Source organism: Naegleria lovaniensis, assembly GCF_003324165.1.
Source record: "Naegleria lovaniensis strain ATCC 30569 chromosome Unknown tig063, whole genome shotgun sequence".
Taxonomy (NCBI): domain Eukaryota; phylum Heterolobosea; class Eutetramitea; order Acrasida; family Naegleriidae; genus Naegleria; species Naegleria lovaniensis.
In genome coordinates this window covers 64,044-87,791 of record NW_025407885.1, presented here as the reverse complement: position 1 = coordinate 87,791, position 23,748 = coordinate 64,044, and the positions used below count along the sequence as shown (strand labels likewise).

The 23,748-nt window shown below is 36.7% G+C and overlaps 15 protein-coding genes across 15 annotated transcripts; 7 read left to right on the top strand and 8 right to left on the bottom strand.

Annotated features, from left to right (window-relative positions):
• Window positions 1-314: 314 nt before the first annotated feature.
• C9374_013011 (uncharacterized protein) lies at window positions 315-962 on the top strand (the record flags this gene model as incomplete). The annotated part of the gene is made up of 1 exon (XM_044688842.1): window positions 315-962. One exon carries the CDS (start codon window positions 315-317, stop codon window positions 960-962), a length of 648 nt encoding a protein of 215 aa, XP_044542155.1.
• Window positions 963-1,052: 90 nt separating this feature from the next.
• On the top strand, window positions 1,053-2,062 carry C9374_013010 (uncharacterized protein; the record flags this gene model as incomplete). The annotated part of the gene is made up of 2 exons (XM_044688841.1): window positions 1,053-1,288; window positions 1,405-2,062. 2 exons carry the CDS (start codon window positions 1,053-1,055, stop codon window positions 2,060-2,062), a joined length of 894 nt encoding a protein of 297 aa, XP_044542154.1.
• A 602-nt stretch (window positions 2,063-2,664) lies between these two features.
• Window positions 2,665-3,960, bottom strand: C9374_013009 (uncharacterized protein; the record flags this gene model as incomplete). The annotated part of the gene is made up of 1 exon (XM_044688840.1): window positions 2,665-3,960. The coding sequence occupies one exon, from the start codon at window positions 3,958-3,960 to the stop codon at window positions 2,665-2,667; it is 1,296 nt and encodes a 431-aa protein (XP_044542153.1).
• A 50-nt stretch (window positions 3,961-4,010) lies between these two features.
• On the bottom strand, window positions 4,011-4,708 carry C9374_013008 (uncharacterized protein; the record flags this gene model as incomplete). Its single annotated transcript, XM_044688839.1, has 3 exons — window positions 4,011-4,300; window positions 4,376-4,507; window positions 4,669-4,708. 3 exons carry the CDS (start codon window positions 4,706-4,708, stop codon window positions 4,011-4,013), a joined length of 462 nt encoding a protein of 153 aa, XP_044542152.1.
• Window positions 4,709-5,524: 816 nt separating this feature from the next.
• Window positions 5,525-7,737, top strand: C9374_013007 (uncharacterized protein; the record flags this gene model as incomplete). Its single annotated transcript, XM_044688837.1, has 2 exons — window positions 5,525-6,462; window positions 6,516-7,737. The coding sequence occupies 2 exons, from the start codon at window positions 5,525-5,527 to the stop codon at window positions 7,735-7,737; spliced, it is 2,160 nt and encodes a 719-aa protein (XP_044542151.1).
• Window positions 7,738-7,799: 62 nt separating this feature from the next.
• C9374_013006 (uncharacterized protein) lies at window positions 7,800-8,789 on the bottom strand (the record flags this gene model as incomplete). The annotated part of the gene is made up of 1 exon (XM_044688836.1): window positions 7,800-8,789. The coding sequence occupies one exon, from the start codon at window positions 8,787-8,789 to the stop codon at window positions 7,800-7,802; it is 990 nt and encodes a 329-aa protein (XP_044542150.1).
• A 455-nt stretch (window positions 8,790-9,244) lies between these two features.
• On the bottom strand, window positions 9,245-10,129 carry C9374_013005 (uncharacterized protein; the record flags this gene model as incomplete). Its single annotated transcript, XM_044688835.1, has 1 exon — window positions 9,245-10,129. The coding sequence occupies one exon, from the start codon at window positions 10,127-10,129 to the stop codon at window positions 9,245-9,247; it is 885 nt and encodes a 294-aa protein (XP_044542149.1).
• Window positions 10,130-11,174: 1,045 nt separating this feature from the next.
• C9374_013004 (uncharacterized protein) lies at window positions 11,175-12,857 on the bottom strand (the record flags this gene model as incomplete). Its single annotated transcript, XM_044688834.1, has 1 exon — window positions 11,175-12,857. One exon carries the CDS (start codon window positions 12,855-12,857, stop codon window positions 11,175-11,177), a length of 1,683 nt encoding a protein of 560 aa, XP_044542148.1.
• A 178-nt stretch (window positions 12,858-13,035) lies between these two features.
• On the bottom strand, window positions 13,036-13,935 carry C9374_013003 (uncharacterized protein; the record flags this gene model as incomplete). Its single annotated transcript, XM_044688833.1, has 1 exon — window positions 13,036-13,935. One exon carries the CDS (start codon window positions 13,933-13,935, stop codon window positions 13,036-13,038), a length of 900 nt encoding a protein of 299 aa, XP_044542147.1.
• A 761-nt stretch (window positions 13,936-14,696) lies between these two features.
• Window positions 14,697-15,314, top strand: C9374_013002 (uncharacterized protein; the record flags this gene model as incomplete). The annotated part of the gene is made up of 1 exon (XM_044688832.1): window positions 14,697-15,314. The coding sequence occupies one exon, from the start codon at window positions 14,697-14,699 to the stop codon at window positions 15,312-15,314; it is 618 nt and encodes a 205-aa protein (XP_044542146.1).
• A 29-nt stretch (window positions 15,315-15,343) lies between these two features.
• On the top strand, window positions 15,344-15,865 carry C9374_013001 (uncharacterized protein; the record flags this gene model as incomplete). Its single annotated transcript, XM_044688831.1, has 1 exon — window positions 15,344-15,865. The coding sequence occupies one exon, from the start codon at window positions 15,344-15,346 to the stop codon at window positions 15,863-15,865; it is 522 nt and encodes a 173-aa protein (XP_044542145.1).
• A 7-nt stretch (window positions 15,866-15,872) lies between these two features.
• On the bottom strand, window positions 15,873-17,438 carry C9374_013000 (uncharacterized protein; the record flags this gene model as incomplete). The annotated part of the gene is made up of 2 exons (XM_044688830.1): window positions 15,873-16,211; window positions 16,272-17,438. 2 exons carry the CDS (start codon window positions 17,436-17,438, stop codon window positions 15,873-15,875), a joined length of 1,506 nt encoding a protein of 501 aa, XP_044542144.1.
• Window positions 17,439-17,513: 75 nt separating this feature from the next.
• Window positions 17,514-20,234, bottom strand: C9374_012999 (uncharacterized protein; the record flags this gene model as incomplete). Its single annotated transcript, XM_044688829.1, has 2 exons — window positions 17,514-19,739; window positions 19,995-20,234. 2 exons carry the CDS (start codon window positions 20,232-20,234, stop codon window positions 17,514-17,516), a joined length of 2,466 nt encoding a protein of 821 aa, XP_044542143.1.
• An 876-nt stretch (window positions 20,235-21,110) lies between these two features.
• Window positions 21,111-22,199, top strand: C9374_012998 (uncharacterized protein; the record flags this gene model as incomplete). The annotated part of the gene is made up of 5 exons (XM_044688828.1): window positions 21,111-21,150; window positions 21,253-21,285; window positions 21,426-21,623; window positions 21,730-21,823; window positions 21,971-22,199. 5 exons carry the CDS (start codon window positions 21,111-21,113, stop codon window positions 22,197-22,199), a joined length of 594 nt encoding a protein of 197 aa, XP_044542142.1.
• Window positions 22,200-22,353: 154 nt separating this feature from the next.
• C9374_012997 (uncharacterized protein) lies at window positions 22,354-23,514 on the top strand (the record flags this gene model as incomplete). Its single annotated transcript, XM_044688824.1, has 1 exon — window positions 22,354-23,514. One exon carries the CDS (start codon window positions 22,354-22,356, stop codon window positions 23,512-23,514), a length of 1,161 nt encoding a protein of 386 aa, XP_044542141.1.
• Window positions 23,515-23,748: the final 234 nt, after the last annotated feature.

The window sequence follows — 23,748 nt, the reverse complement described above, 5'->3', positions numbered from 1 at the left end:
TCTCTGTCGCATGGAGACATCATTAATTTGGCATTCAAAAACACCAATTTTAAAGAGATAGTCTCCGCGCTAGTTTTCATCAACATTGTTGTTGTATCTGGTTCTCATGGATGTTATAAGGTTGATGGCAGCTGAATTCAGAGTCCTCCACTACAGAAAAAAACAAATAGAATTACTTTCAATTGTTACATGATGCATCATCATCTTGATTCCTTTCTCTCGCCATCAACAACCTCACAAGAAGGTTCCATCATGATGGAACAACATACAACCTGTACCATGGAGGGTATGAATGAGCGAATTGATTCTTCCTTATGGAGATTGTGCTTTCAAACCTCTATGAACAATGCTTTCTTTATTCGCAGCAACATGAACAACCATTAGTTCCCAACTTTGAAATAGGTTCCAATATTGGTCTCGAGCATGGGAGGCTCAGTAGTGAGAATCATTACTTGACCTTATATCCAACCGTTCTTGAGAATGGTTCTCTTCAATCATCTGATTGTTTCTTGACTTTGGATTATGATTCACTCTTTGGTAACGTTCATGAGCCAGTGGAGGAACAAATGAAACTTGATGCAAGTCCTACGGATCATGATGAAGGTTCAGATATCAGATCATATTCCTTGTTGGATCATGGAAGAGGTTTCTTGAACTCTCTCAATCAATGTTCAAACAATTCTTCTCATGGATCTTCAACATGGGTTTGTGTCCATCCTAGTGAACAACGTTCCTCCTCATCCTCCTCCTCAACAATATTATCACCTCCAAAAACAACCAATCTAACAACAACTCCATCCAAAATCTGTTTCGTCTCTCATACACAAAAATCCTTTCTTGCCGAACAAATGTTAAAGCAGAACGGACCGAAACGAGGAAGAGGAAGACCTCGAAAGAACAAATCAAATACTTCCTCTTCATTGCACCGAATTTCAAAACAGAGAAAATCTAGGAAACACTGAAAAGATCTGGAAATGAAATTAATCATCCGAGTTCAAGTAAAAACGAAACAATCATTACATTTTTTGTTCTATTTTTACAGAGACAAAAAAATGACCATCAAGGCTCGCCACCGACAAATGCTTTCCGATTTTTCAGAGATGATTGATCTCGTGTTTGAATGCCACAAAAAAGGATCCTCTCTCACGTTAGAAATTATTGAAACAAAGGAATCAAATGCTCAAAATTTTTTGAAATTGAAACGATCGAACAAGTCGGGAAAGAATGAAACGAAATATAAATTAATTTTGCAAGTGGATCAGAGCATGATGGAAAGTATTCCATTTCTGTGAGTCATTATAGTAAAGAGAAAAAACAAGTATTGGTACAATTAATTGTGTACAAGGATTCTAAGAGTGAAGCAATTCAAAACCTGTTCTTCATTGGACGAGCCAATCCATCAAGCCCTCTCCTATTTATGATTGAGTTACCTCAAAAGCTGCATGGCATGTCTCTTTCTAAAATTACTGAGAAAATATTTTGCCCATTTTCTGAACGTCTCTCCGTGTTGGATGGCAGAAATTTGGACTATATCATGATGAATCCAGAAACATACTTGATCGAAGAACCATCGTTGCATTTGAGGAGTGTATGTGACGATGCCATTTACAAAATGAAAGACAAATCAGCGCAGTATGCTCCTGAGGTCGTAATACATCATAGGGAACACTTCTTATTGAAAGAATTTGGTTTTAATCACTCTCGATTTTATGAATATGGAGTTTCCCTGAACGAGAGTAATGATTACATTTACACAGATAACACAGATCCAAATGGTTGCTCATTCTTGAATGCAACATATGTTATTCCTGATAGATATCGTTATTTAAGACTTGTCTTTGAGGAATGCGTCGAAATTAATTTACCCTATGTAAACGAACGTGACAGCAAACGTGGACATTTTAAATCCTATATTTATGTGCGAGGAAATGTTCGAGAGCTCGAAGAGAGCAAGACTGGACAAACAGCTACTTCAAATATTGGTATTCAACATTTGTCCACTTGGAAACGATTATTTATTTTAAGCCAGCCTCGTGGATGGATTAATCATTTTAAATTTTAAAGTGGCATGATTCTGTTGAGAGCAATTTGAGCAGTAAAAACGTCCAACAGTAATTTTTAACAAACGTTCAATTTGATGATTTAAGTGGTGAACTTGAAATCATAAGGATCCTATTATATCGTTTTTCAATTCACTCTTTTAATTCCAACCATAACGAACGGTTGTGATCGTTTGAAGCTAATCTAAGGAAGCTCCGTTCATCAACTATGTTTGGAGAGGTGTTCATGAAGCAGCCCAAAGAGGACAGCAATTTCTTATCTTCTCTCATGATGAACGAACATGTGAGAGAGGGAAGAATGAGCAATGGGTTCTATCCAAGGTTGGGGTAGAATTAGGCATGACATCTCTTTTTTTAACTTGTCCAGCTCTAAGGTTGTTTTTTGAAAACAACTGTTTTGATTGCCTTAGAAGCACAATTTTGTCGATAGAACTAACTTTAAAATTGTTTGGCACGTCGCAGTTAAGCACGCCAAGAGGAAAACTAATGTATGTTTTTATTTCTCAAATACACAAGCATGAATGTCTCTCCTTTTGACTTTCATTATGATGAGTATTGAATTGAAATTTTCATGGCACAATTAAATTTTCATGTCGTTTCCAATTTATCTAAATAAGGTAATTCTCTTATTCTTGGTGGTTTGAATTTTTGTAATTCCATGATACATTTTAAAAAATGGCACATACAACAAGTAAATGGACAAGATGGCACACATGGTTCCGATTCTTCTTCCTGCATAAAAAATAATCTGAAACATGAAACTCATTCCTTGCAACATCATGCTATAATAAAAGAGAGGATAGCACGCGACATAGATGGCTACAAAGATATGGCATAATAAAACAGCGGTACAGATGAGAGATCTATTCTTATTTTCCTCAATGGTTTCTAAGGCTACTTTCATGGGTCCAATGTTGGTACTCGATGGCATGGGATGTCCTAAAATGGCACTTTTGATGGCGTCGTCTTGATCTGGGTCAAAATACAAGACATAGGTCAAGGAGAGAATTTGAATGAAATTTACGCTTGCAAAGAGGACCATCGAGATGGAAAGAGCCATGGAAAGGGAGAAGGCTACGGTTGGATACAAATCGAGTGATGGGAAAAATCCTGACATGGTACTGGATCCAAAAAATTCCCATAAATGGAAGGCAAGCATGCAAATAACATCAGCAATACTCACTATTAAATGCAATATGAATACAACGATCATGAAAATTCTGAGAGTTTTGAGAAATTTCACCATTGGAGAACTTGGATATTTTTCATAAAAGGAGGAAGTTGGAACTGCCAATGATAATGCCTTATCTAATTCACTCAATTTGGATTCTCCTGAAACATTGCTGGTAGCTCTGTCTCGTGAGACTTCAATGACCTTCTTATTGGCAACCAGTAGACCTGTCATGGAAGTATCTGAAATATTCGATGAGGAACTTCCTCTTCGATTTTCAGCTGAAATATTTGGTTTTAAGGAGAGTGTTGCTGAATTTTTGGAAATGGTTTTCAGGGCATGATCGATATTGTGTGAATAAGTGATATCTAAGGAATTAACTTTTTGATTGGTTGGAACAGGACTTGTTGAAAGAGGTGGTGTTGAATTTGGTGGATTCGAAATAGTATTTGAATTTACATTATTTTGTAAACTTGTGCCTGAAGGTAACAGTCCATTGGGTGAAACGCTTTGATTTTTCATATACCATAATTCATCATCGACATGGTTGATGGATGACGAAGGTGCATGACCACTCGTGGGATTGGCATCTAAATGTGAATGATTGGAATTGACACTTCCAGCCATCATGAGAGGTGAATTTGGAGTTCCCAAGAGTTGTGGAGAACCTGGAAGAGTCAAACTCGATGAATGTTGATGATGATGATGTTGAACATTGTGCGTGGTCATTGCAGTTCCAGTCGAAGGATTGGCATGGTTGTTGTTCACATTTCCCAAATTTAGAAATCCAGAGGGTTCAGACCGTGGGAAATTTCATGATGTTTACCTACATCCATGCCAGTAGTAGTAGTAGGAATAGGTTGAACAGTTGTGCTACTACTCGTGTTTGTGGGGCCAAGACCTAAAATGGCCTTCTTGTACATTTCTTTGATTTCTTCACGTTTTCTTTTTGTATTCATTCGTTCCGCAATGGTGAGAAGGACTTGTAAAATTTTGAAGAAGAGATAAACAAAGAGAGCGTAGATGGCTTGGAATTGCATTCGAGCAAAGAAGTGAGGAAGAAAGAGGGCTACAGAGTGTTACGAGTGAAAACGACAAGTGACAGTTCATGATATTTGTGTGCACATCAAGAATGAATACTTACTGGCTGCATTTGAAATTGATCGATCCTGTAGTGGATGGAAAACCTTCAACAAATCGAATGGTTGTGCCACAAATTCCATAATTGCAGCAATCATGCAGAAAGCAAGCAATACTTTCTTTTGCCATGTCCTTCCTAAAATTCGTGTAGTGTCATGAGAGCATCATGATGAAACCACACAATAGAACAAAATTGACAATGATTTTCAAATTCAATAAAATTCAAAATTCCCAAAACAATTTTCAAAATTCCAAAAATTAAAATTGTAAAATCATGATATCGGAATCAACACTCACCTCTTTTTGCAATCAATGGAGAAGCAGCTAATACAATCATGACGAATTCAAAACACAAACAAAGTATTTGATAGACAATTCCATAATAGAGAAATCCGAGTTCGCTCCATAAGTGTACAAAAAAGTATTATTTAAATTTGTCATGTTTAAAATATAACGGTCATAGGAGAGAAGACTGGTTTGATTCAATACGATAGAGGAAGTGGACATGATGGTACCATCTTGAACGGAATTTTGATACGAGGAGATACCATGACTGCTGTCACTTGTCAAATCGACCCATTGAGTGGTCGGACTTGCTTCTGTAAAATGGAAGGACTGCATTGTGATCAATAGGATGATGCTGAGGATGTTGAATAGGAGAAAACGGCTTCTCTTGTGGTGACGGCAAGGAGTTGCAGATCTCTCGCCAACTGGTCGCATTTTTTAATTGTTGAAACTGCTTTGGCATTTGACAGATGAAGACACGTGCGAATACAAGAAAGGTTGTTGACTAGTTTACAACACGAGTTGCTTTATTTGTAAGAAAGGAGTGTTCTGCTAAGCCTTACAAATGAGATGTCTGTTCAATGGAATAAAACAGAACAGCTGAAAACTATGATTTAATAGAAGACGCAATTAGACTTCAAACTGTCCTAAACTATCTTTACCAAAAGAATATCTTTCTTATTAATCCAAACCTGTATTTCATCGATTGTATTGTTATTAATAATGTCAATTTTTTACCAATGCATCATGTCTCAACAAGATAGCAAGTTGCCTCGTTCCAAAAAAAAAAACTTTTTTTCAGTTCATCATCGTAAGCAAAAAAACAGCAAAAAAAAATATTGTTTTACGATCGATGATCACCAGGATGATGGACGAGGCAACCACTTTATCACCTTCTTCATCGGGGACTTCATCGGAAGAGGCTCCTGTAGTTACATCTACAACAACAACATCATCATCGGAGATTGTTTTTACTACGACATCCATTGGACGTGGTAAATTTTCTAAAACCGTCAAGTTGGAGTTGGTGAATGGCTTGATTGGAACTTTGCGAGTTACGGGTTGTGGTTACTTTTGTCCAACTTGTAGAGTTGAAAACGCCAAGCCGAAACTTTCTCATGTAACACTCGTGCGAGATGTACCAAGAAGTTATGTTCTAAGCTTTGAGTTTGATCTTTCAACTTTGGAAAATTCAGAAAAACCTGTGAAATATATTTCTCAAACGACTGAAAAAGGTGGAGACAAGACAACCTACAAAAAATTGCAGAATGGAGTTTGTACAATTGAAATTCCAGAGAATGTGAATGCTGTTTTTAAATTTAACATGCACTCGTCAAAGATGGGGAAAGGATTATTGAGGGCGCCTGACACGAAAGTAGAGACTGATTTTATTTTGTGGGTTCCAACTATTTCAAAGGGCCTTTACACCAAAGAAAGAACATTGGGCGAAAAAATGTTAGCTGGCTTTGATTTTGAGGAACGCAGAGAATGTCCTTTCATCCGAGTAACACGCACAATTAACCACAAAACCGACAAACTGATAACATTTTTAAGCAACAAGATGTTTTTTAAGAAAGATAGGAAAACTTATACATCATTCGCGAAATTATTAATTTCTACACATGGGTTGATGTCGTTCAAAGTTGAAGCTTACTTGTATAAGGATGACAATGAACCCAATGAAAACATGAATGGATCAAGTAGTAGTAACACCAACAACGGAGAATATCCATTGAAACTTGACAATATTGAAACTTTGTTCCCTGTAAATAACAAATGTACATTGAGAAAAGAAAAATTGTATGAGTGGGTTGTCACACATGGATACAAATGCGTTCGATTTACCTTTTTAAAAAAAGAATCTCCTCAAAATTTACAAACTACTTTACATCCAAACCTATTTATTTACCATCACCACAAGATATTCCCGAGTCATATCACCCCAAAAAGAGATTGAAAGAAGAGGCAAGAAAGCTTGCAAATTCAATGGAGGACAATGCCGATGAGCAAAATTCGAAAAAGAAGCAAAAACTAACTCCAAACTCATCAAACGTTGGCCATCTTGACGAATCCATATCATCTACTTTATTTATTGCCATTGAAGACGATATCAATAATAACGCCGCTCCAACTGAGATTTGTCCACACAAACCTTTCATTCAATCAGAAATTCAAAATCTAGAAAATGCACATGTATCCAAACTCGATTTGTTAAAAATGGCAGTCCAAGAATGGCTCTCTCGACCCTCAAACGACGAAGAAGCTAATAAGGGTTTGTCACTCATGAAAAATACTAGTACAAGAAAATTGGTACAGAGTGTCATTTATAGAAATATTGATTCTAATATTTATCAAGTCCTAGATGTCATTTATGAAGCTTCCAAAATGATGAATGTGAATCACGATGCATGTCTCGACAAAGCATTCAAACATTTAGAATCTCAATTTCTACATACAACAACAGAACAGTTACCACAGCATGAAGAACGAAAATATCAATTTTGCAACCTATTGAACTCAAAGCTCCCAATAGTCAAAGAATTTGAGTCCATTATTGAATTGATACAAGGATGTTCAGCATTTTTCAGCGCTACTCAACCCCTCTCCATATCCACATTCCATGAATTGCAGCGATATGCTCTGACATTATATCCTCAAGAAGCCAATGATATCCATTCATATTTCACTTTGCACGTATTTCCATCATTACAATTGCAAACGGAAAGAAACAATCATGATTCGCATGCTGATGATCCAGTCTATCCATATGTTGAAAAGGGCATGTCACAACACGAAATGCAGAAACGAGTGATGGATCTTCTCATGAAATTTAAGGAACCAACCATGGGCCAAACGTTTATGAAAAAGTATGTGAATCAAATTCAATCATTGAACCTTGAAGATGGACTATCAGAGTTGTATCAACAAACAATTCAAGAATATCCACATTGGGAAGATGAAGTGAAGGAAGCATACGAAAAATGTTTACAAATTCTTGAAGAACAACTCTTGAATCAATGTTTCGACTCACAACGACGATCGTCCTTTGGTTTTTCTTTCAAGCAAGAATTTAGAAAGTGAATTTTCACTCACTCGAAATATGTAAGAAATCAAAGTGACATGATGAATGATAATTATTGATCTTATTTATTGGAATTGTTGGCAAATAAAAAAGACATATCCTTATCTTGTTCGTAACAATTAGTATCAACTGTGGGATCGGAAAACACAATGTTATCCATATTTGGTTGAGGTACTGAATTGAAATGGTTGGAGTGATTATAGTGCATGGCAAGTACTTGCTTGACCATGAGCCATGCTTGAAACACTTGTTGGAATTGTCTTTCGAAATCGGGATGTGTCGAATCGAATAATGTTGAGAAAACTTGTTGAATGTTCTCATTAAGAATTTGAGTTTCATGAACCTGTGAAGAGATTTGCTGATGATTACCAATAACAAGTGGAAGGTGTTGCGGCATGGCAGTACATGTGCTTGGATCCACTGGAATCCATTCATGTACAATTAATTCATTGACATCATTATGTTGTTGTTGTTCGAATTGTTGTTGTGGTTGTTGCGGACTCGTGTATGGATCGTCATCCAATGGCAAGCAGTGCTTCGGCGGGTTTGTATTAACAAGGTCCTTCTTGCGATGTTTTCGATTCCTTGTTGGCCCACTCGAAGAATCCTCTTTGGTTCGTTTCAAAGTTCGAGATGGATTGGAGTGTCGAGTGTTGTTCTCCTCAGGTTCGTCGAAAGAGTTAAACACAAAGTAATTCTCTTGGAAATGATCACAATTTCTCAATTGTTTGCGCAGTTTGGTATATCGAGATGAAATTTTCTTTCCTGAACTCGTTTGTTGTTTCAAAGTTGAAGGAGTTGTCACAGCACGTGAAGAAGAACTCTCAGAAATGGATTCCTGACAAGTGGTTGTTGGAGTCTCTGGTTGATGAATACCACAACCACTTTCATTTGAAAGAGGTGTAGTTGGAAGGGATGTTTCTGTGGAGGATGAAACGTCAGTCGAGTGTGAAGGGGAATGTGAGATCAAGTTTTCTGAAACATGTGAGTGTTGGATCGATGTGTTGGCAAGTGACAACAACAGTTGAATTATTTGCTCAAGGGTATACATGTGTACGAATTGTTGTGTTTTGAGAGGTTTTTTTGATGTTGAACACGACAAGTGTGGCTTTCACATTTGCTGTTAACATGACATTCACACTTGTTGCATATTATTAAAAAGGGAACAACTCTCAAAATGGTGCTTCACAGCACTCCTTTTAGACTACGCATTGCCGATCCTCGTGCGTAATTTACGGGTTCGCATTTGTTCGCTTGCGTTCAAGTCATGGCAAAAGTGGACACACAGAGCCAACAAGGACGGCTAAATGATTGTTTCAAGAACAAATTCCAAATGAGAATCTTGAGGTCACTAAAAGGAAAAAGGGAGATGGCCAAGGGTATTCATTGGGCGGTCGTAATTGAAGATTTCAACAAGGATATTTAAAACATCCACTGGAAGAGGTGACACAAACAAAGACCTGTGTACATAAATGAAGTTGACGAGTCAATGCAGTCATTTATTGACTACAGGAAAGATTCTGTAAATAAATTAAAGGTACAATAATTCTCTGATTGAGGTAAACTTTCAAAGTCAACCTGAAACAGGGTTGAGTCGAGAGCATTGTATTCGTCATTGGAGGCAGTTGGTTGGGAGTAGGGTTGTTGTTGTTGTTGTTGGAAAGTATATTGTTGGACGGTCATCCATGAGGACACTAATTGTTGAAATTGTTCGTCGAAACTTGGTGTTTGACAAGTGGCAAGTGATTCATTATTGATAATACTATACATGGGAATTGAGGGTTGCTCGTTCTGACTCGAGGGAGTTGAGTTCGATGAATTTACAGAAGAGGAGGGCAGTGAAGACTCTGATTCACTTGATTTCGAAAGTCTTCGTTGTTTCACATCTTTTCGTGACACGATCGAAGAATCCTTTTCCGTCGTCACCTTATTCGATCGCTTGATCGAAGAATTTCTTTTCTGTTGCTTCGAAGAGGCAATCTGATCATCGGATGGATTCGTTAACGTCGAATTGAATACAAAGTAATTTTCTGAAAAGTGATCACAATCTCGTAATTGTTTTCTTAATTGAGTATATCGTTTGGGAATTTTGTTGGATTTCTTTTTCCTGGGTGTTGATTGTGTTGGACAAGTTTTTGAATTTTCGTTTGAAGTTGAGGAAGCGACAAATGTTGAAGTGGAACATTGTACTTGAGGAGAGGCATCTGGAGAAGGATCAGAGTTTGTACAAGAGGTTCCAATTACCAACTCGGTGGTTGGTTGTTGTTGCAAGTTTTGAAGTTGTTTAAAACTCGAGAGAAATGCTTCAGCATTGTTACTTGCACATGCTTGAAGCATTTCGCTGAGAATGTTTTGGAACGTGTTGGAGTGTGCTTGTTGTTGTTGCAACATGGTGCAAGTTTCCAACGATTTGATTTGGGCTGAAAGTTTTTTTTTTAAAAATTGAACGCATAATTTTCCTCGACATTTGGCATTTAGGTGATGCTAACCGAAACGATCGAATATTCTCGAGCAAAAATATCTACTTTTAAAGAAAAACGAAAAATACAATTTCAAAAGTACGCTTGAATAGTATAAAAGAACTCGGATGCGTGCTAATGCATCTTTTGCAAGAAGTGAGCGCTGTTAAGGGAGATTTTATAAAATTTCTCTTTTTAAAACGATTTATGAGATTGTGCGAGAAATAATAGTACCAATCAAGTAGGTGGTAGTTTTTCGTAAATTTACGACACGAGACATTTTTCACAATGAACCAACACTTAAATTTTCCCTTGTTTGTTCAAGGATCAAATTGGGAAATATTTGAATGTCTTCATGGTGGTTTTAAATTTGCCTTAAATAAGAACGATCATGATTGAATTATCTCACTTTAGAATCCATTGATCGATGATTGTATACTAATGTTCATTGTATAAAATTATTCCTTTTTGATCCGATGTGCATCCTGTCACATCACCGTACTATTGTTGATTAACATGAAAACATTTTATTCCACATAATTTTTCATTTAGATTCATTTCAAAAACATGTTGTATGGAGATTCTCTTATTACATTTGCAAAACATGGATGAATGTAAAGAACCAACTTTACTTGCATGAGCTTGACTTGAAATTACCACTTGTCCAATCGTCGAAAAAGCACTTGATCCAATTTGACCCTCAACGATGATCCATTTCATGATAGAAAATCATTTACAAGTTGGCTATTCTTCAACAACAACAACAACCGTTAGACCACAACAATTCAATTCTTATCACAACAAAAGCGGTACCAAATCTTGTTTGAATACACATTCGATTGTACACTCTCCAACACAAGGAGTGGAGAAATGAGGATTCTTACTACACTTGTGACAAGTCATCAATGATAAACTTTTTGAACACTCAAAGAAAACTAGTCATCAACAACAATCATCATGTCAACGACCATTTGATTTCATTGTTCCTTCAACATTTGTTTCACAGCTTCTGTAATCATACCTCTTATTGATATCTGTCCCGTATAATTTCCAAACAATGTCAAATTAGGACACATGTGTCTTAACCATCTATCAATGCCATGTCGTGCAACTTGTAGAGAGGGAGAATATTGTGGCAAACCATGTTTCCATCGAAACAATTTCATTTGAGATATTCTTTGAATGGTCCCATGTCCATGTTCACAAAACAATTGACCGAGTTCAGAAATAACTCGTTGTTGGATATTTTCATCGGTGACATTAGGATCCGTGTCTTGAAGAATGGCTGTCATACTCACACTGGTTGCTTCATCGAGCACTCGATCTTCAAAAATTTCAGAATTGAAAAGGACGCCCATGATGGACAGGCCTTCATTTCTTGGAATTAAACATCCAAAACCAGGTTTCCATTTTTGAAATACGCTCTTTTTCACAATGACAGTGCATGTCATTATTGGGGTATAACGTATGGAAGATAAATAGTCTATGATTTGCTGTTGCCATTCTTCAAATTTGTCAGAATTCTCATGAAGTGTCATGAATGTATTATTTAAAATCCTACATGTTTCATAGGCAGGAGTTGTAAGAATGATTTTAGAATTTTGTAAATCAAATTCACAGAGATTGTCAATGGTTTTCCCTAAAATGATATGTTCTTGTCCCACATAATTTTGAAGAGCATCTATGAATTGTTGCATTCCAAATTTAAAGCTATGTGTGGTTCCTACTTTGTTTTGAGTTTTCTTTGTGTCGTGTTTCTTTTCAACACATCTATTCCATAAATTTCTCAATGAATATTTCACAATAGCAAGAGGAAGAGATACCGAATGTTCCATCAATTTGGGAAATAATACCATTGTACCTTCAAATGAAAGGTTATTCAATGTAGTTCCATAAATTCCACTGAATGCTGGTTCTAAGATTTGTCTCGTGACAGTTTCTCCCATGTAAAATATGAAAAATTCCTCCAACGTGTCAAAAAGTGATTTCTTTCCAGTTCTTAAAGGCAATCTCCACATTCTCCAACACAATACGTACAATATTTCCCAAAGTGTCAAAGGAAGTTGAGAAATAGATCCATTTCTATAGAAATATCTTGCTTTGGCTGTTTTCTTTGGAGTTATTAATATAGGAGATGATGTGTTGTCAACATTGACAGGTTTCTCATTCAAATCAGAAATTCCAATTTTGGTCAATAAATATTCTACTTCCTGAGACCATAATATTCCATTGGCAGCCTGTTCTGCAATTCCAATAATTTCCTCTCTACCATTATTTGTATTCGTCATCATCATTTGAAAGGTTCCCAATAATCCACCTGTTCGTTGTGAATCTTTTTCATAAAGTTTGAATGGAATTGAAAAGCTTTTGCAAATACATGCACATAATAGTCCTGCAATACCACCACCAATAATGACATGTGGCGTTGATGTTGATTCGAAGGATATTGTTGCTCCAAGAAAGGCCGATGAAGCTTTGTGTCGAATGAAACGACAACTTGTCTCAAGAATTTGTCTCCGAGTTAAATATTCACTCAAAACAATATATAATACCATTGCCGCAAGAACAAGGATCATGACAATAAGAGCCACTCCAACTATTTCTTCCTCCAATAAACGACTTGTGTATAATAGAAATGATGACGAGAAAATTTCTTGCATTTTTTATGGATTTGGGTTCATGGAACTCAACAACGGTGCATGTTGGTTGAGGAGAATCCTTCAGTTGCAAGACGCTTTTGAACAGCTGCAACAACTTTAGTCTGTTCTCTGTCATGTGCTCGCATGTATTCCACACAATTTTTCATTTAGACTCATTCAAAAACACGTTGTAAGGAAATTATGTAAATTTATCATTGGCTATTGTAAGTAATTCTGAGAAGAGATTGGAAAAGTTGTTGGGTGATTCTGGAAGATCCATTAAGGACGACGTCGAAAAATTAAAATCCGTCGTTGGGTGATTGAAAATACTGTCTAATTCTAAGGAATTTTCCAAGGGGTTTTCACTTGAAAAGAAATCAGGAACTGTTTGTTCCTCTAAAATTTCACATTGTTGATTTGGTGTGACGTGAGATGGTTCGGAGGTGTTCAAGGAGGAAGTATCTACAAATTGTTGGAGTGCGTTCCAAGTATTCATTAGTTGTTGATATTGTTGTTCAAAAGAAGAGTCCATAACCACGGACGATGTCGAATGATCTTGGGAATGCTGAGTGACTTTTCGCTTCTTGCTGTCACTTGTCAATCGAGGAGATTCTTGGTCGCTGCCAGATGTCGACAATTCTTCACAATCCTTGCTTCTCTTCTTTGCAGAATTTCTCTTCTTCTTTCCTTGTGCAGAATTTGCAGGTTTCGACGTCGTTGTCGTACTAAACACAAAGTAATTATCTTTGAAATTTTCACAGGCCTTCAATTGTTTTCTCAATTTCGTATATCTCTTTGAAATTTTCTTTGGTTTCGAATCATGATCGACACTTCTTTCATCGGACGAAGAGGATGATAAAGCACAAGTGGAGTGTTCGATAATTTGAATTTTTGATTCCGAAGATGTTACCGATGAAGGACAGGGATTCTCCGAAATGGATTCTTGTGATGGTTTCTGTTGTTGTGGACCTATCGAATGATATTGTTGTTGAAGCGTTTGATAACTTGAGAGAAACGCATTTGGATCGTTCTTGGCACAGGCAGTGATCATTTCACACAAGAGTTGTTGGAAAGCTGGGGAGACTGTGCTGGTTGCCATGGTAAAGTGGTAGTATTGGGTTAGTAGAGAGAAGTAGTAGTACTCGTTTTTTTTATATTGATGAATCACTACTGTTTGACGTTTGGCGTGTGTTGTTTTATCATGCCCCAAGAGAATATTCGTGTTCTCAAAAAATCTCCTTTTTCGGAATGCAGATGCACCAAAATCAGACCGTTGGCTCAATTTGTTCCAAGGCCAAAGAATATTCGTTTCTCTTCTCTACTAGTAGCAGAACGCTTATTCAACCTTTCTTATTCATTCATGATACGAACGTACAAAATCGCAAGAACGGATTCACATAAATGCAACTGCATGGAAAAATCATAAATGTAACGTATTCAAAGCTTTCAAACTATCCAAAGACACAACAATGTGACCATGAGAAAAAACATGAATCCAGCTTGGATAAAAACTCAGCGTTAACGTATTTGGACAAAAATTAGGTACCACACAAAACGAGAGAAAATTTTACAGAGTCACATATGACCTGAAAAAACTCGTGAAGATGAAACGTTTGAGAGGTTTTTTAGAGTAGGTAATTGACATAAAAGAGAAGATGGCCATATTTGGACAAAATCAAAACTTGACCTGGAATATCCTTGAAGAATCATCATCCTCTTCAAACTGAAAGATTCTATGAACTACAGATTCTTTGAGGTGAAAGAGTTTCATAAACGATTAGAAAGAAGAACAAGGAACTATTTAAAAAAAAAAATATTACGAATCAAGATCCTACGATTGTATTGAAACACAACGACGCTATGAGAAAGAGATCCAATTCCTTGTCGGATCCGAGTGTTTCATCCAGTAGTAGCAGTAGTAGTAGGGAACAACGACGTTTGGTATTTGGCGATGATGATAGAATTAATATACAAAATAATGATTTCAAAATTGTTGGATCCAACAAAACGAATCTTTCCGAGCAAGAATTACAACAATTAAAACATGTACAATCATTCAAATCCAATGAAATTGAGATTGTGAGCAAAATTGCTACGGGAGGCTTTGCGGAAGTGTATCAAGTAAAGATTGTAAATTCATCCAAAATTTATGCTGGAAAAAAGATGTTGGCGAATAGAGCACAATTAGAACGAAATATTCTGAAATTTAAAGATGAATTGTTGATTATGAATCGACTGGGTCAATGTGGATGTAAAAAAATTACACAATTGGTTGGATATTGTTTTGAGAATCCTGTTTTTTGGATTGTGATGGAATTTATGGATTTGGGAGATTTACATTCAATTATTCATTTTACAACGAATACTGCCAAACAACATGCCAACAAGAATGACTCAGCAAGTGTTAACGAGAGAATTCGTTCAAATCAAGAGATTGAATTGATCAAGTCCATTCAAACGGATTTTAAAACAAAATGATGCTTGCCCATGACATGGCACTTGCATTGATGGAAATTCATGAAAACAGCAAATATGCTCATTTAGATGTCAAGTCTTTGAATTTTTTAATTGACAAACATCTGAATGTTAGAATTGCTGATTTTTGTGACTCGAAAATTGTGGACATTCAACAACAAGATCATTTGACACCGTTTCAACCTCACGGAACCATTTATTGGATGGCCCCAGAAGTTATGAAACAAAGCAAGTTTTGTCAAAAATCCGACGTGTTTTCGTTATCCATTGTGTTTTGTGAGATTTTAACTCTTTCAAAACCATATCCTGGAATGAACGTGTTAGATGTGAAAGAAAAAATTGAAAGACATGCCTCGCCACCGTTCAGAATGAATCTTTTAGAAATGTTGAAATCATCTCTCATAGTTATAGATGAAAATGTTAGAGATTTTATTCAAATTATTGAAGATATGTGGAAAGAAGATGTTTCCGAGAGACTCTCATCAAAACAAGTTGTCGGAAGAATGAAGATTTTACTTGAGAAGATGTCCCTAAATAGCGAGACACTCACCTAGCAATACTCTACACAAGACGTTTGACACGATCACAGTGTAACTTGTATTGTTCTCTATCGTTTCGAATAGAAACTATGGCACGATCATAGGACTCTGCCACTACTGGATCATTTACAAAGCTCGACAGTTTTTCCTCCAAGTACGTATCACGAGTGGACCATTCTATTAGTGCATTCACACTAGCCTTGTATGCACTCTGAGTTTGATTTCTGTTGAAGCATACCAAATTATGTGAAAAGAGGCATGTCACAATGGTCTCCTTATTTTCTTCAGTGAGTGTATCGCTGAATCTCAACAACAATTCAGAAGCTAATTGAATAACGTTTGCCTCCTCATGTAGTAACGACTTAACATCCACCAATATTTGTGTGAAATCATGATGAATCATGTCGACGATTGAACTTACCCTAACCAATTTGGAAATATCGTTAGAATTCAATGCACAACTATCACTCTCATTGGAAGTAATCATTTTCTCGACATGTTTCTGAATCAGAGATAGACATTTCACAAATGTTGAATTTTGATTGGTACAATTGAGCAATTTTTTCACCTGAGTATGAACATACAAATCTACGACCTCTTGACGACTAGGTTCTTCATGACGGATACTCATCTCTACACCATGAAGTTCAATATAATGATCATACAAGATGTTAATCAACAATTGATAGAAATGGACATGAACAAAGGTCTCAGCATTTTTCACAAGCAACTTGTCACACAGTGTTTCCAAACACATGCCAATCACTCGAAGAGTATCTACATTCAACGCAAACACTTTTTTCTGTTGCTGCTGACCAGTCACACCCTCATTCTGATTCAACACTTTTGATTGATTTTTCATGAAATTACTCAAACATTTAGCGCACAGATATTGAACCTTATCATTAGGATCATTAGAGAATGTCATGAATTTACAAAGTAATTGTTGAAATCTCTCAGACTCGGACAATATATGATTCATAAACTTTGCTCTTCGTTTGAGTTGCTCTCTTCTCAGTGTATTCGTTGTTGGATTATTTTCTGAATAATTGACAATAACTCTCAACACAAGTAAGAGTTTTTTTTGGTCTCTAAATTCACTCGATATGGTATTATAGTATTCAAGCATGTAGAGACAATGAGAGGCAAGAATGGCAACATCTTCCTCACTCACGATGCTCATGTTTGAGTCAATGTCATTGTTGAACATGTCTCTGATATTTCTAAACTCGAAGAAGGAATGGTTGAGAGAAGTGGAGAGACTCTTGTGATCGTCGACTCCGGAAAGACTGCTGACTGATACTTTTTCGAGTAAGGTTTCAAGTCGTTCTACAAGGGATTGATGTTGTGTTTTGGAGGCAGTGGATTTGCGTGCGAGCAACGCAGACAGCTTTTCAAAATCCGAACGATGATTCATTTCAAAAGGTTTTATTACCTCTACATAGGAATGATAGGAAGATGTTAAAAACTCCTCTAAAATAGTTGGCTTGTGTTTCATTGGAATGGGTTCCTCAAGATCTTGAGTATCGCAAGTCGTGGTTGTTTGAAGCTCGTCTTCTTTAACAACACTTGTTTCTTGTCGAGACATTTTTTTAAGGAATTACCTTACTTGAATTTTTAAACCAAACTCTACGATTTTTCATCTCTTGCAAGTTCTTATTGTTTATTTTTGGCGTTCACTCTTTCGATCTTGCACAATCCAGTCCCATTCATAATCTAATGAGAACTTTTCTCTAATGAACAAATTTAAGAATAAATTCCTCAGGTAGAGATAGTCAGGCTCTTGATAAAACTTCAAGCCACGAGCATAGTTGAGATAGGTTGCAAACTCAACTGGGAACCCTTTGCATAGAGAAACAACTTTGATATTTTTCTTCTTGTGATAGATATTGTTGTAGTGATCTTCTTTGGTATTTCCTGTAAGTCCCTGCCATGGTAAAGCACCTTTCAAAAAGTAAAGCAAGACATAACCAAGGGACTCTAGATCGTCTCTTCTTGATTGTTCATAGCCCTTGTGATTGTTCAAGCTTGCATAACGAGCAGTTCCTGTCAGGTGTTTGTCTTTCCTGAGTGGAATATGTCCCTTCTCAGAGTAGTACATTTTCGATAAACCAAAGTCAATAAGATATACAGTATTCTCAGTGTTTAGATTACCATTTGTAGATGTCGGCTGATAGGATGTCCCATTCAGTAATTGCAGCATATTCGAGCCCTTTCTACCCATCAAAAAGTTGTCTGGCTTGATGTCTCGATGTACAAAGTTTCTTCTGTGAGTGAATTCAATTCTTTGAATCATTTGATCTGCCAGCATTAAAACCGTTTTTAAGGAAAACTTGCGATTACATTTCTTGAATAAGCTCTCCAAGCTTTGTCCAAGAAGTTCCATGACCATAATATTAAACGAACTCTCAGTTCCGTACCAGATCACGCGAGGTATTCCCACAGCGGGTTGGTTTTGCTGAGTGTTGTTATTCGTACTACCATTAGATGAAGAAGTAGAGTTTGGTGGTGCATTGAAAAGATATGACAGAACCTTCGCTTCAAAAATTAATTGTTGTTTTCCGCCATTGTTTTGCCCGTTTTGAGGCGTTGGTATTGTCTCTAGCTTGACTGCATAAAAATCTTGTGATTGATCTGTGTTTTGAGCTAGAAAAACTTCGCCAAAAGCTCCATTTCCAATCTTATTCATGAGCCTATATTTTGATCCAACTAACAATCCCACAGGATAATTGCTGTTTGATGTCGATGGTTGAGCTTGGGAAACTGTGGCAATATGATTTTGTGGGGGTGGCATTTGAGGAGGTGTTGAAGTGGTAACAATATATTGATTTGCTTGAGGTTGAGCATACGAGGTATAATGTTGTTGTTGTTGATGGCCTCCGTTATAAATTGCTGGCGAATAACTTCGTGAATTCATATTTTGAATATAATTTTGGGACATCGGATTTTGTCGTTGTAATGTTTGGCCATGATCATCTGTGACAACGATCGGACAAGTCATTGAAGATCCTGGTACCAATTGCGTGCTATTTGTTCTAGAAAGTGTCACTGTTTTTGGAGTGTTATGAGTGGTTGGATAGCTTGTCATATTTCCATATTGCTGTTGATAATAACTGGAAGTGGTAGTACCATATGTATTATAGTTTGTTTGCATGACGTTTCCACCCTGAGGACTACCAGATGATGTTGGTATTTGATTGCTCAAGCTACTTGTTGGACGTGGTTGGTAGTGCTGACTTGATGAAGGATGTAATAATTGATTGCTCGAACCAGTATTGGTCGTTGGCAAGTATTGTTCATAACTGTATTGTACTCCGGCCCGTTGGGCCTTCGATGATGTCAATAATTGGACTGGTTGTTGCTCTCCTCTTATTGGCATTAGTTGCGGGTCTATGTATGAGCCCGAACCTTCTGGAATCTGTTGGATATATTGTGGTTGACGAATGTAAGCAAGTTGTGAATCTGTTACAATATTGCTTGCAAGCGTTCCGGGACTGCGGTGAGTATTGTATCCCATTGTTGCTGTGCCGGCTGTTGATGACAACGTTGAAGGGTGAGGATTGGAATAGAGTGCAGACTGCTGTTGAAAATTGGAGGTGGGTGTTGTTGTTCCTTGAACTCTTGCACGGCTATTACTCATTGATGCTACATTGCTTGGATTATTCGATGTTGAATTGTAATTTACAGATGGAAGAGAGAAGGAACTGGTAGATTGTGGGAAAATCATGTTTGATGATGGAAGGACAGCGCTGTTGCTGGGTGTTGCAGGATTTGAGAAGTTGGAGGTGGTATTGGAGTAGGGAAGAGAATTAACATTGAGATTGGTGCTTGGGCTATACGCGTAGAACGTCTGTTGTGGCTGTTGAGCGTATGAAGAATGCATATTGTTCTGTGTACGGTTTACAGGATGAGAATGTGGTCGAATTTGAGCGGTTTGTGTGTTGTTTTTTGTCGTGGTTGAAGGTGTTTGTTGACAAGCGTTTGTTGCGATTGATGATGGAAAGATCAATAGAAGAGCAAACAAAGTGGGATCGTTTGTCAAATTTGTGTTTCGAAGTGATAATGTAACATGATGCGACAATACCACCATTAGATTTTTGGTGATGGCTTGTTAGACTTCAACGACTCACAATATTCAACTTACATGATCATGACTACTGTAGTAGAGTGGTTCCTGAGGATCTCTAAGAGCTGCTGATGTGCCTCTTATGGCGCTGCTACTTGTTGGTGTTGCCGATACGATTGTATTGGGTGGAGTTGTCCTCAAGGGAGTTACACCAACATGGGAATGTATGGGAGTATTGAGTGATGATGTTTTTCCAATCTCATCCTTTGATGGTGTGGTATAGGATGGTTGTGTTCTTGTATTATAATTGTTACTCATTCTGTTATATTCAGCATAAATTTGTTGATGATGGAAACTATGATGATTGCTTTTCGGTATTGATATTGCTCTTATGATGATGTAATAACTTGTTGAATCTCTCTTGTTGTGAATGCGGAATATGATGTAATTATTACTACAAGAAAGAGAAATTGAAGGAGGTGAGATTAACTACTTTTGTTTCCGTTGATGATGATTCTGTGGATAAAAGGCTAATAGCAATACCCAACAAGCAGCCAAATTGATGATGGAGTTGATGATGAAAAGGAAGATGTTAATGGAAAGGAAGAGAGAGGGAATGAACTTGTAAATTTTTAAGTGCTTGGTACCACCAATGAAAAGCCTTTTCTCTCCTGGTGAAGTTTGTCCAATAAATAGGTGCGTACGTGATGATGCTCTTCAAGTAGTAGTGTGTGTTCAATATAAACTCAATCTCTCAGTGAATCGCTGAGGAAGGACACTCAGTTCGGAATGGAAAAGGAATTTTTGTAGGAGGGTTACAATTTGAACCGTGATGAAGAGAGAGAGGAATCTTTTGTTTCCTTCTTCGACTTGTTTTATTTTGAAGCCTTTGTTGGAAAGAATCTTTCTGTAATGATGGTGCACCACGTGTGAATGGAAGAAAAAGATGCATTTAGAAGGGGAATCATGGATGATAAATCCTCTTTGAATGAGTTGAAGTCAAGCTGTTTTTGATTCTATTCGAAGGACTTGAGAACCTTCTGTTTGTGCATCTAATCGATTCTAACCTCCTTTGTTCCAAGATTTTTATATGTAAAGACACTAAGAGTGTACCAACGCTTAAACATGTTTCATTGTTCACACTCGATTTGGACTCTTGGTGGACTCTCAATCTTTCGTCTTCAATCTTAAAAAATGGTTCAACAGCAAATTGTTATGATTGTTGGAGATTATGGTAGGTCATGAATGTAATTGATTTTCCGACATGATGATCATCGCATTGATCCATTCTCATATTGACTGATCATGATTAATATTTTGTTTTCAATGAATGTAGTGGAGGATTATGAAGCAATGGTTCCTTTCCAAGGTAAATATCCTAGTCTTGATCGTACAATGAATATTTGAACTTCATCATGACTAAATTTACTCATCTACCATATCATCGGTATGAATATGAACCCATGAATCATAATGTTGATGACTTGTAATATTGATCAATGAAAAAAGCTTTGGAAATGATTGGTCATCAAGTTTCTGTCATTTCTCCAGGAAAGAAGAAGGGTGATAAGGTGGTTACTGCTGTTCATGATTTTCTTCCAGGAGAACAAACTTATACGGAATTGAAAGGACATAATTTTCAAATTAATGCTGATTTTGATGAAGTATTGAATAATTTGGATCGATATGGAGCTATTGTTCTTCCAGGTATGATCATGATTATTAATTTTATGAATATATTTATGTATTTATGGAAATGTCCACTTTGAATTAATTCATGATTTGGTCACATTTAAACGTGACCAATGACTAGGTGGTAGAGCTCCAGAATATTTAAGATTGAACGATAATGTTTTGAATATTGTCAAACATTTTGTTGACTCCAACAAGCCCATTGCATCGATTTGGTAAGTGGATAAGGTTGAAATAATCTTAAGAAATTCAATTTTTTGTGAACTCGTTGCCGTTTACGAAAATTCAATTTCATGAATTTGCATCATGAATCTATCAATATTCACAAATTAATGACGATGATTAATCCAATGAATCTATAGCCATGGACCTTTGATTTTAACTGCCATTCCAGGAGCCATCAAAGGCAAAAAGATTGCAGCTTATTTTGCTTGTAAACATGATATCATCAATGCTGGAGCTGAATGGGTGGATTGTAAGGCAGATGGTGCAGTTGTTTCTGGAAACATTGTCACTGGTGTTGCATGGCCAGGACATCCTGAATGGTTGAGAGCTTTTATTCAACTTTTGGGAACCAAGATTGAATTGTAAATGACCAACCCATCAAATGACCAAACAACAAGTGCAATTTCAACACATAGCGTTATGGAACTGGAACATTTCCGAACAAGCACGTGTTTGACACTTGTTACAATAAATTGGTATGGAAGCAAATTGAAAATTGCACAACACACAATCTCAAAAAATGGAACAACGATCTTCTGAATGGGATGATTTGTTTGAACTTGATCCTCCTCACTATGGAAGAGATGATCATTATTTACCCATTGAGAATGAATATCATCCATTCAATTCATCTGCAGAGGAGAAGTGTACCAAATTATTTCTTCATGATGATTTCATAACCCAAAAAGATTCCGATCATCATCATCAACGAGTCATGAAGAAATTCAGAGAAAAAATGTTGTGGGGAAAAAAAGGAAGGCGAATTAAACCCTTCGTAATGAATTTTGAGCTCGTTCATTCATTGGGAGAAGCAGGGGTTGATACTTGTTCTCCACAACATTTTTCATTACCTTTTGATGTCAAGATATCTTACAAATGTCAAGTGATATTGATTTCCGACTTGAAAAATCATAGAATTCAGGTATTTCACTTGCTGTCCAACGAATATATAACTTCAATTCCTTCTCCTTCAAAATGTCCAAGATATTTATATGTGGAAGCGGATTATGATGGTCTCAATGATGCCTTATTGTTTGGTTGTACGAATCGTCCCTCGGTTTTTAAGTATGACTTGAACGATATTCTTGAGCTATCCATGAATTCCATTTCCAAAGTTGCAAACAGTTACATTTGGAAATCTACACTCTTTAAACAACCTCAAGGAATTGCAGTTTGTCAAAACAGAGTGTATGTTGCGGACAGCTATAATCAATGTTTGAAAGTTTTGGACTCATGCTCAGGAAAATTACTATCCACAATTCAAGTTGAAAGCAGTCCTTATGGAGTTTGTTTTTCACCTGATTATCAGGTTTTATATGTTGGTGCTCATCAGTCATTGATACAAGCGCCAACCTTCAAGATTGAATCCACACACACAATTTTTGTTTTTCAAAAGAGTGAGAAAAGTCAATGGGAGTTTAAAGAAAAATTTGGTCATGTTGGACCACTGGATGGAGCCCTTCATTTTCCTGACTCATTCATAATTGATTATTTGACGAAACATTTCATTGTTAGCGATAGTCATAATCACAGAATAGTAATCTACTCACCTCAAAATGAGTTATTTAAATCATTTTCCAATGGTCAACTTAATAATCCGAAAGGAATATGCTTGAATGAGTTGACAGGAGAACTTATTGTATGTGACCATGAAAATCATCGAATCATGTTTTTCAAATAAGGCTTTATCAATGATCTTCTAACTTGCAATGAGAAAATACTGTAAACGACTCGAGAACGAATCCTTGCGCATGCGATCGAAATGATCGCTCAATCTTAACTTGCTTCACAAAAAGGAGACTCTTTGAGGAAACCAAAACAAATTTCCTTAAAAACAACAATACTAAAAGAATCATTGCCGCTCATTGAGTGATCATTCGTTTTCCTTATAGACTGAAAAATGGCCTGCTTATAG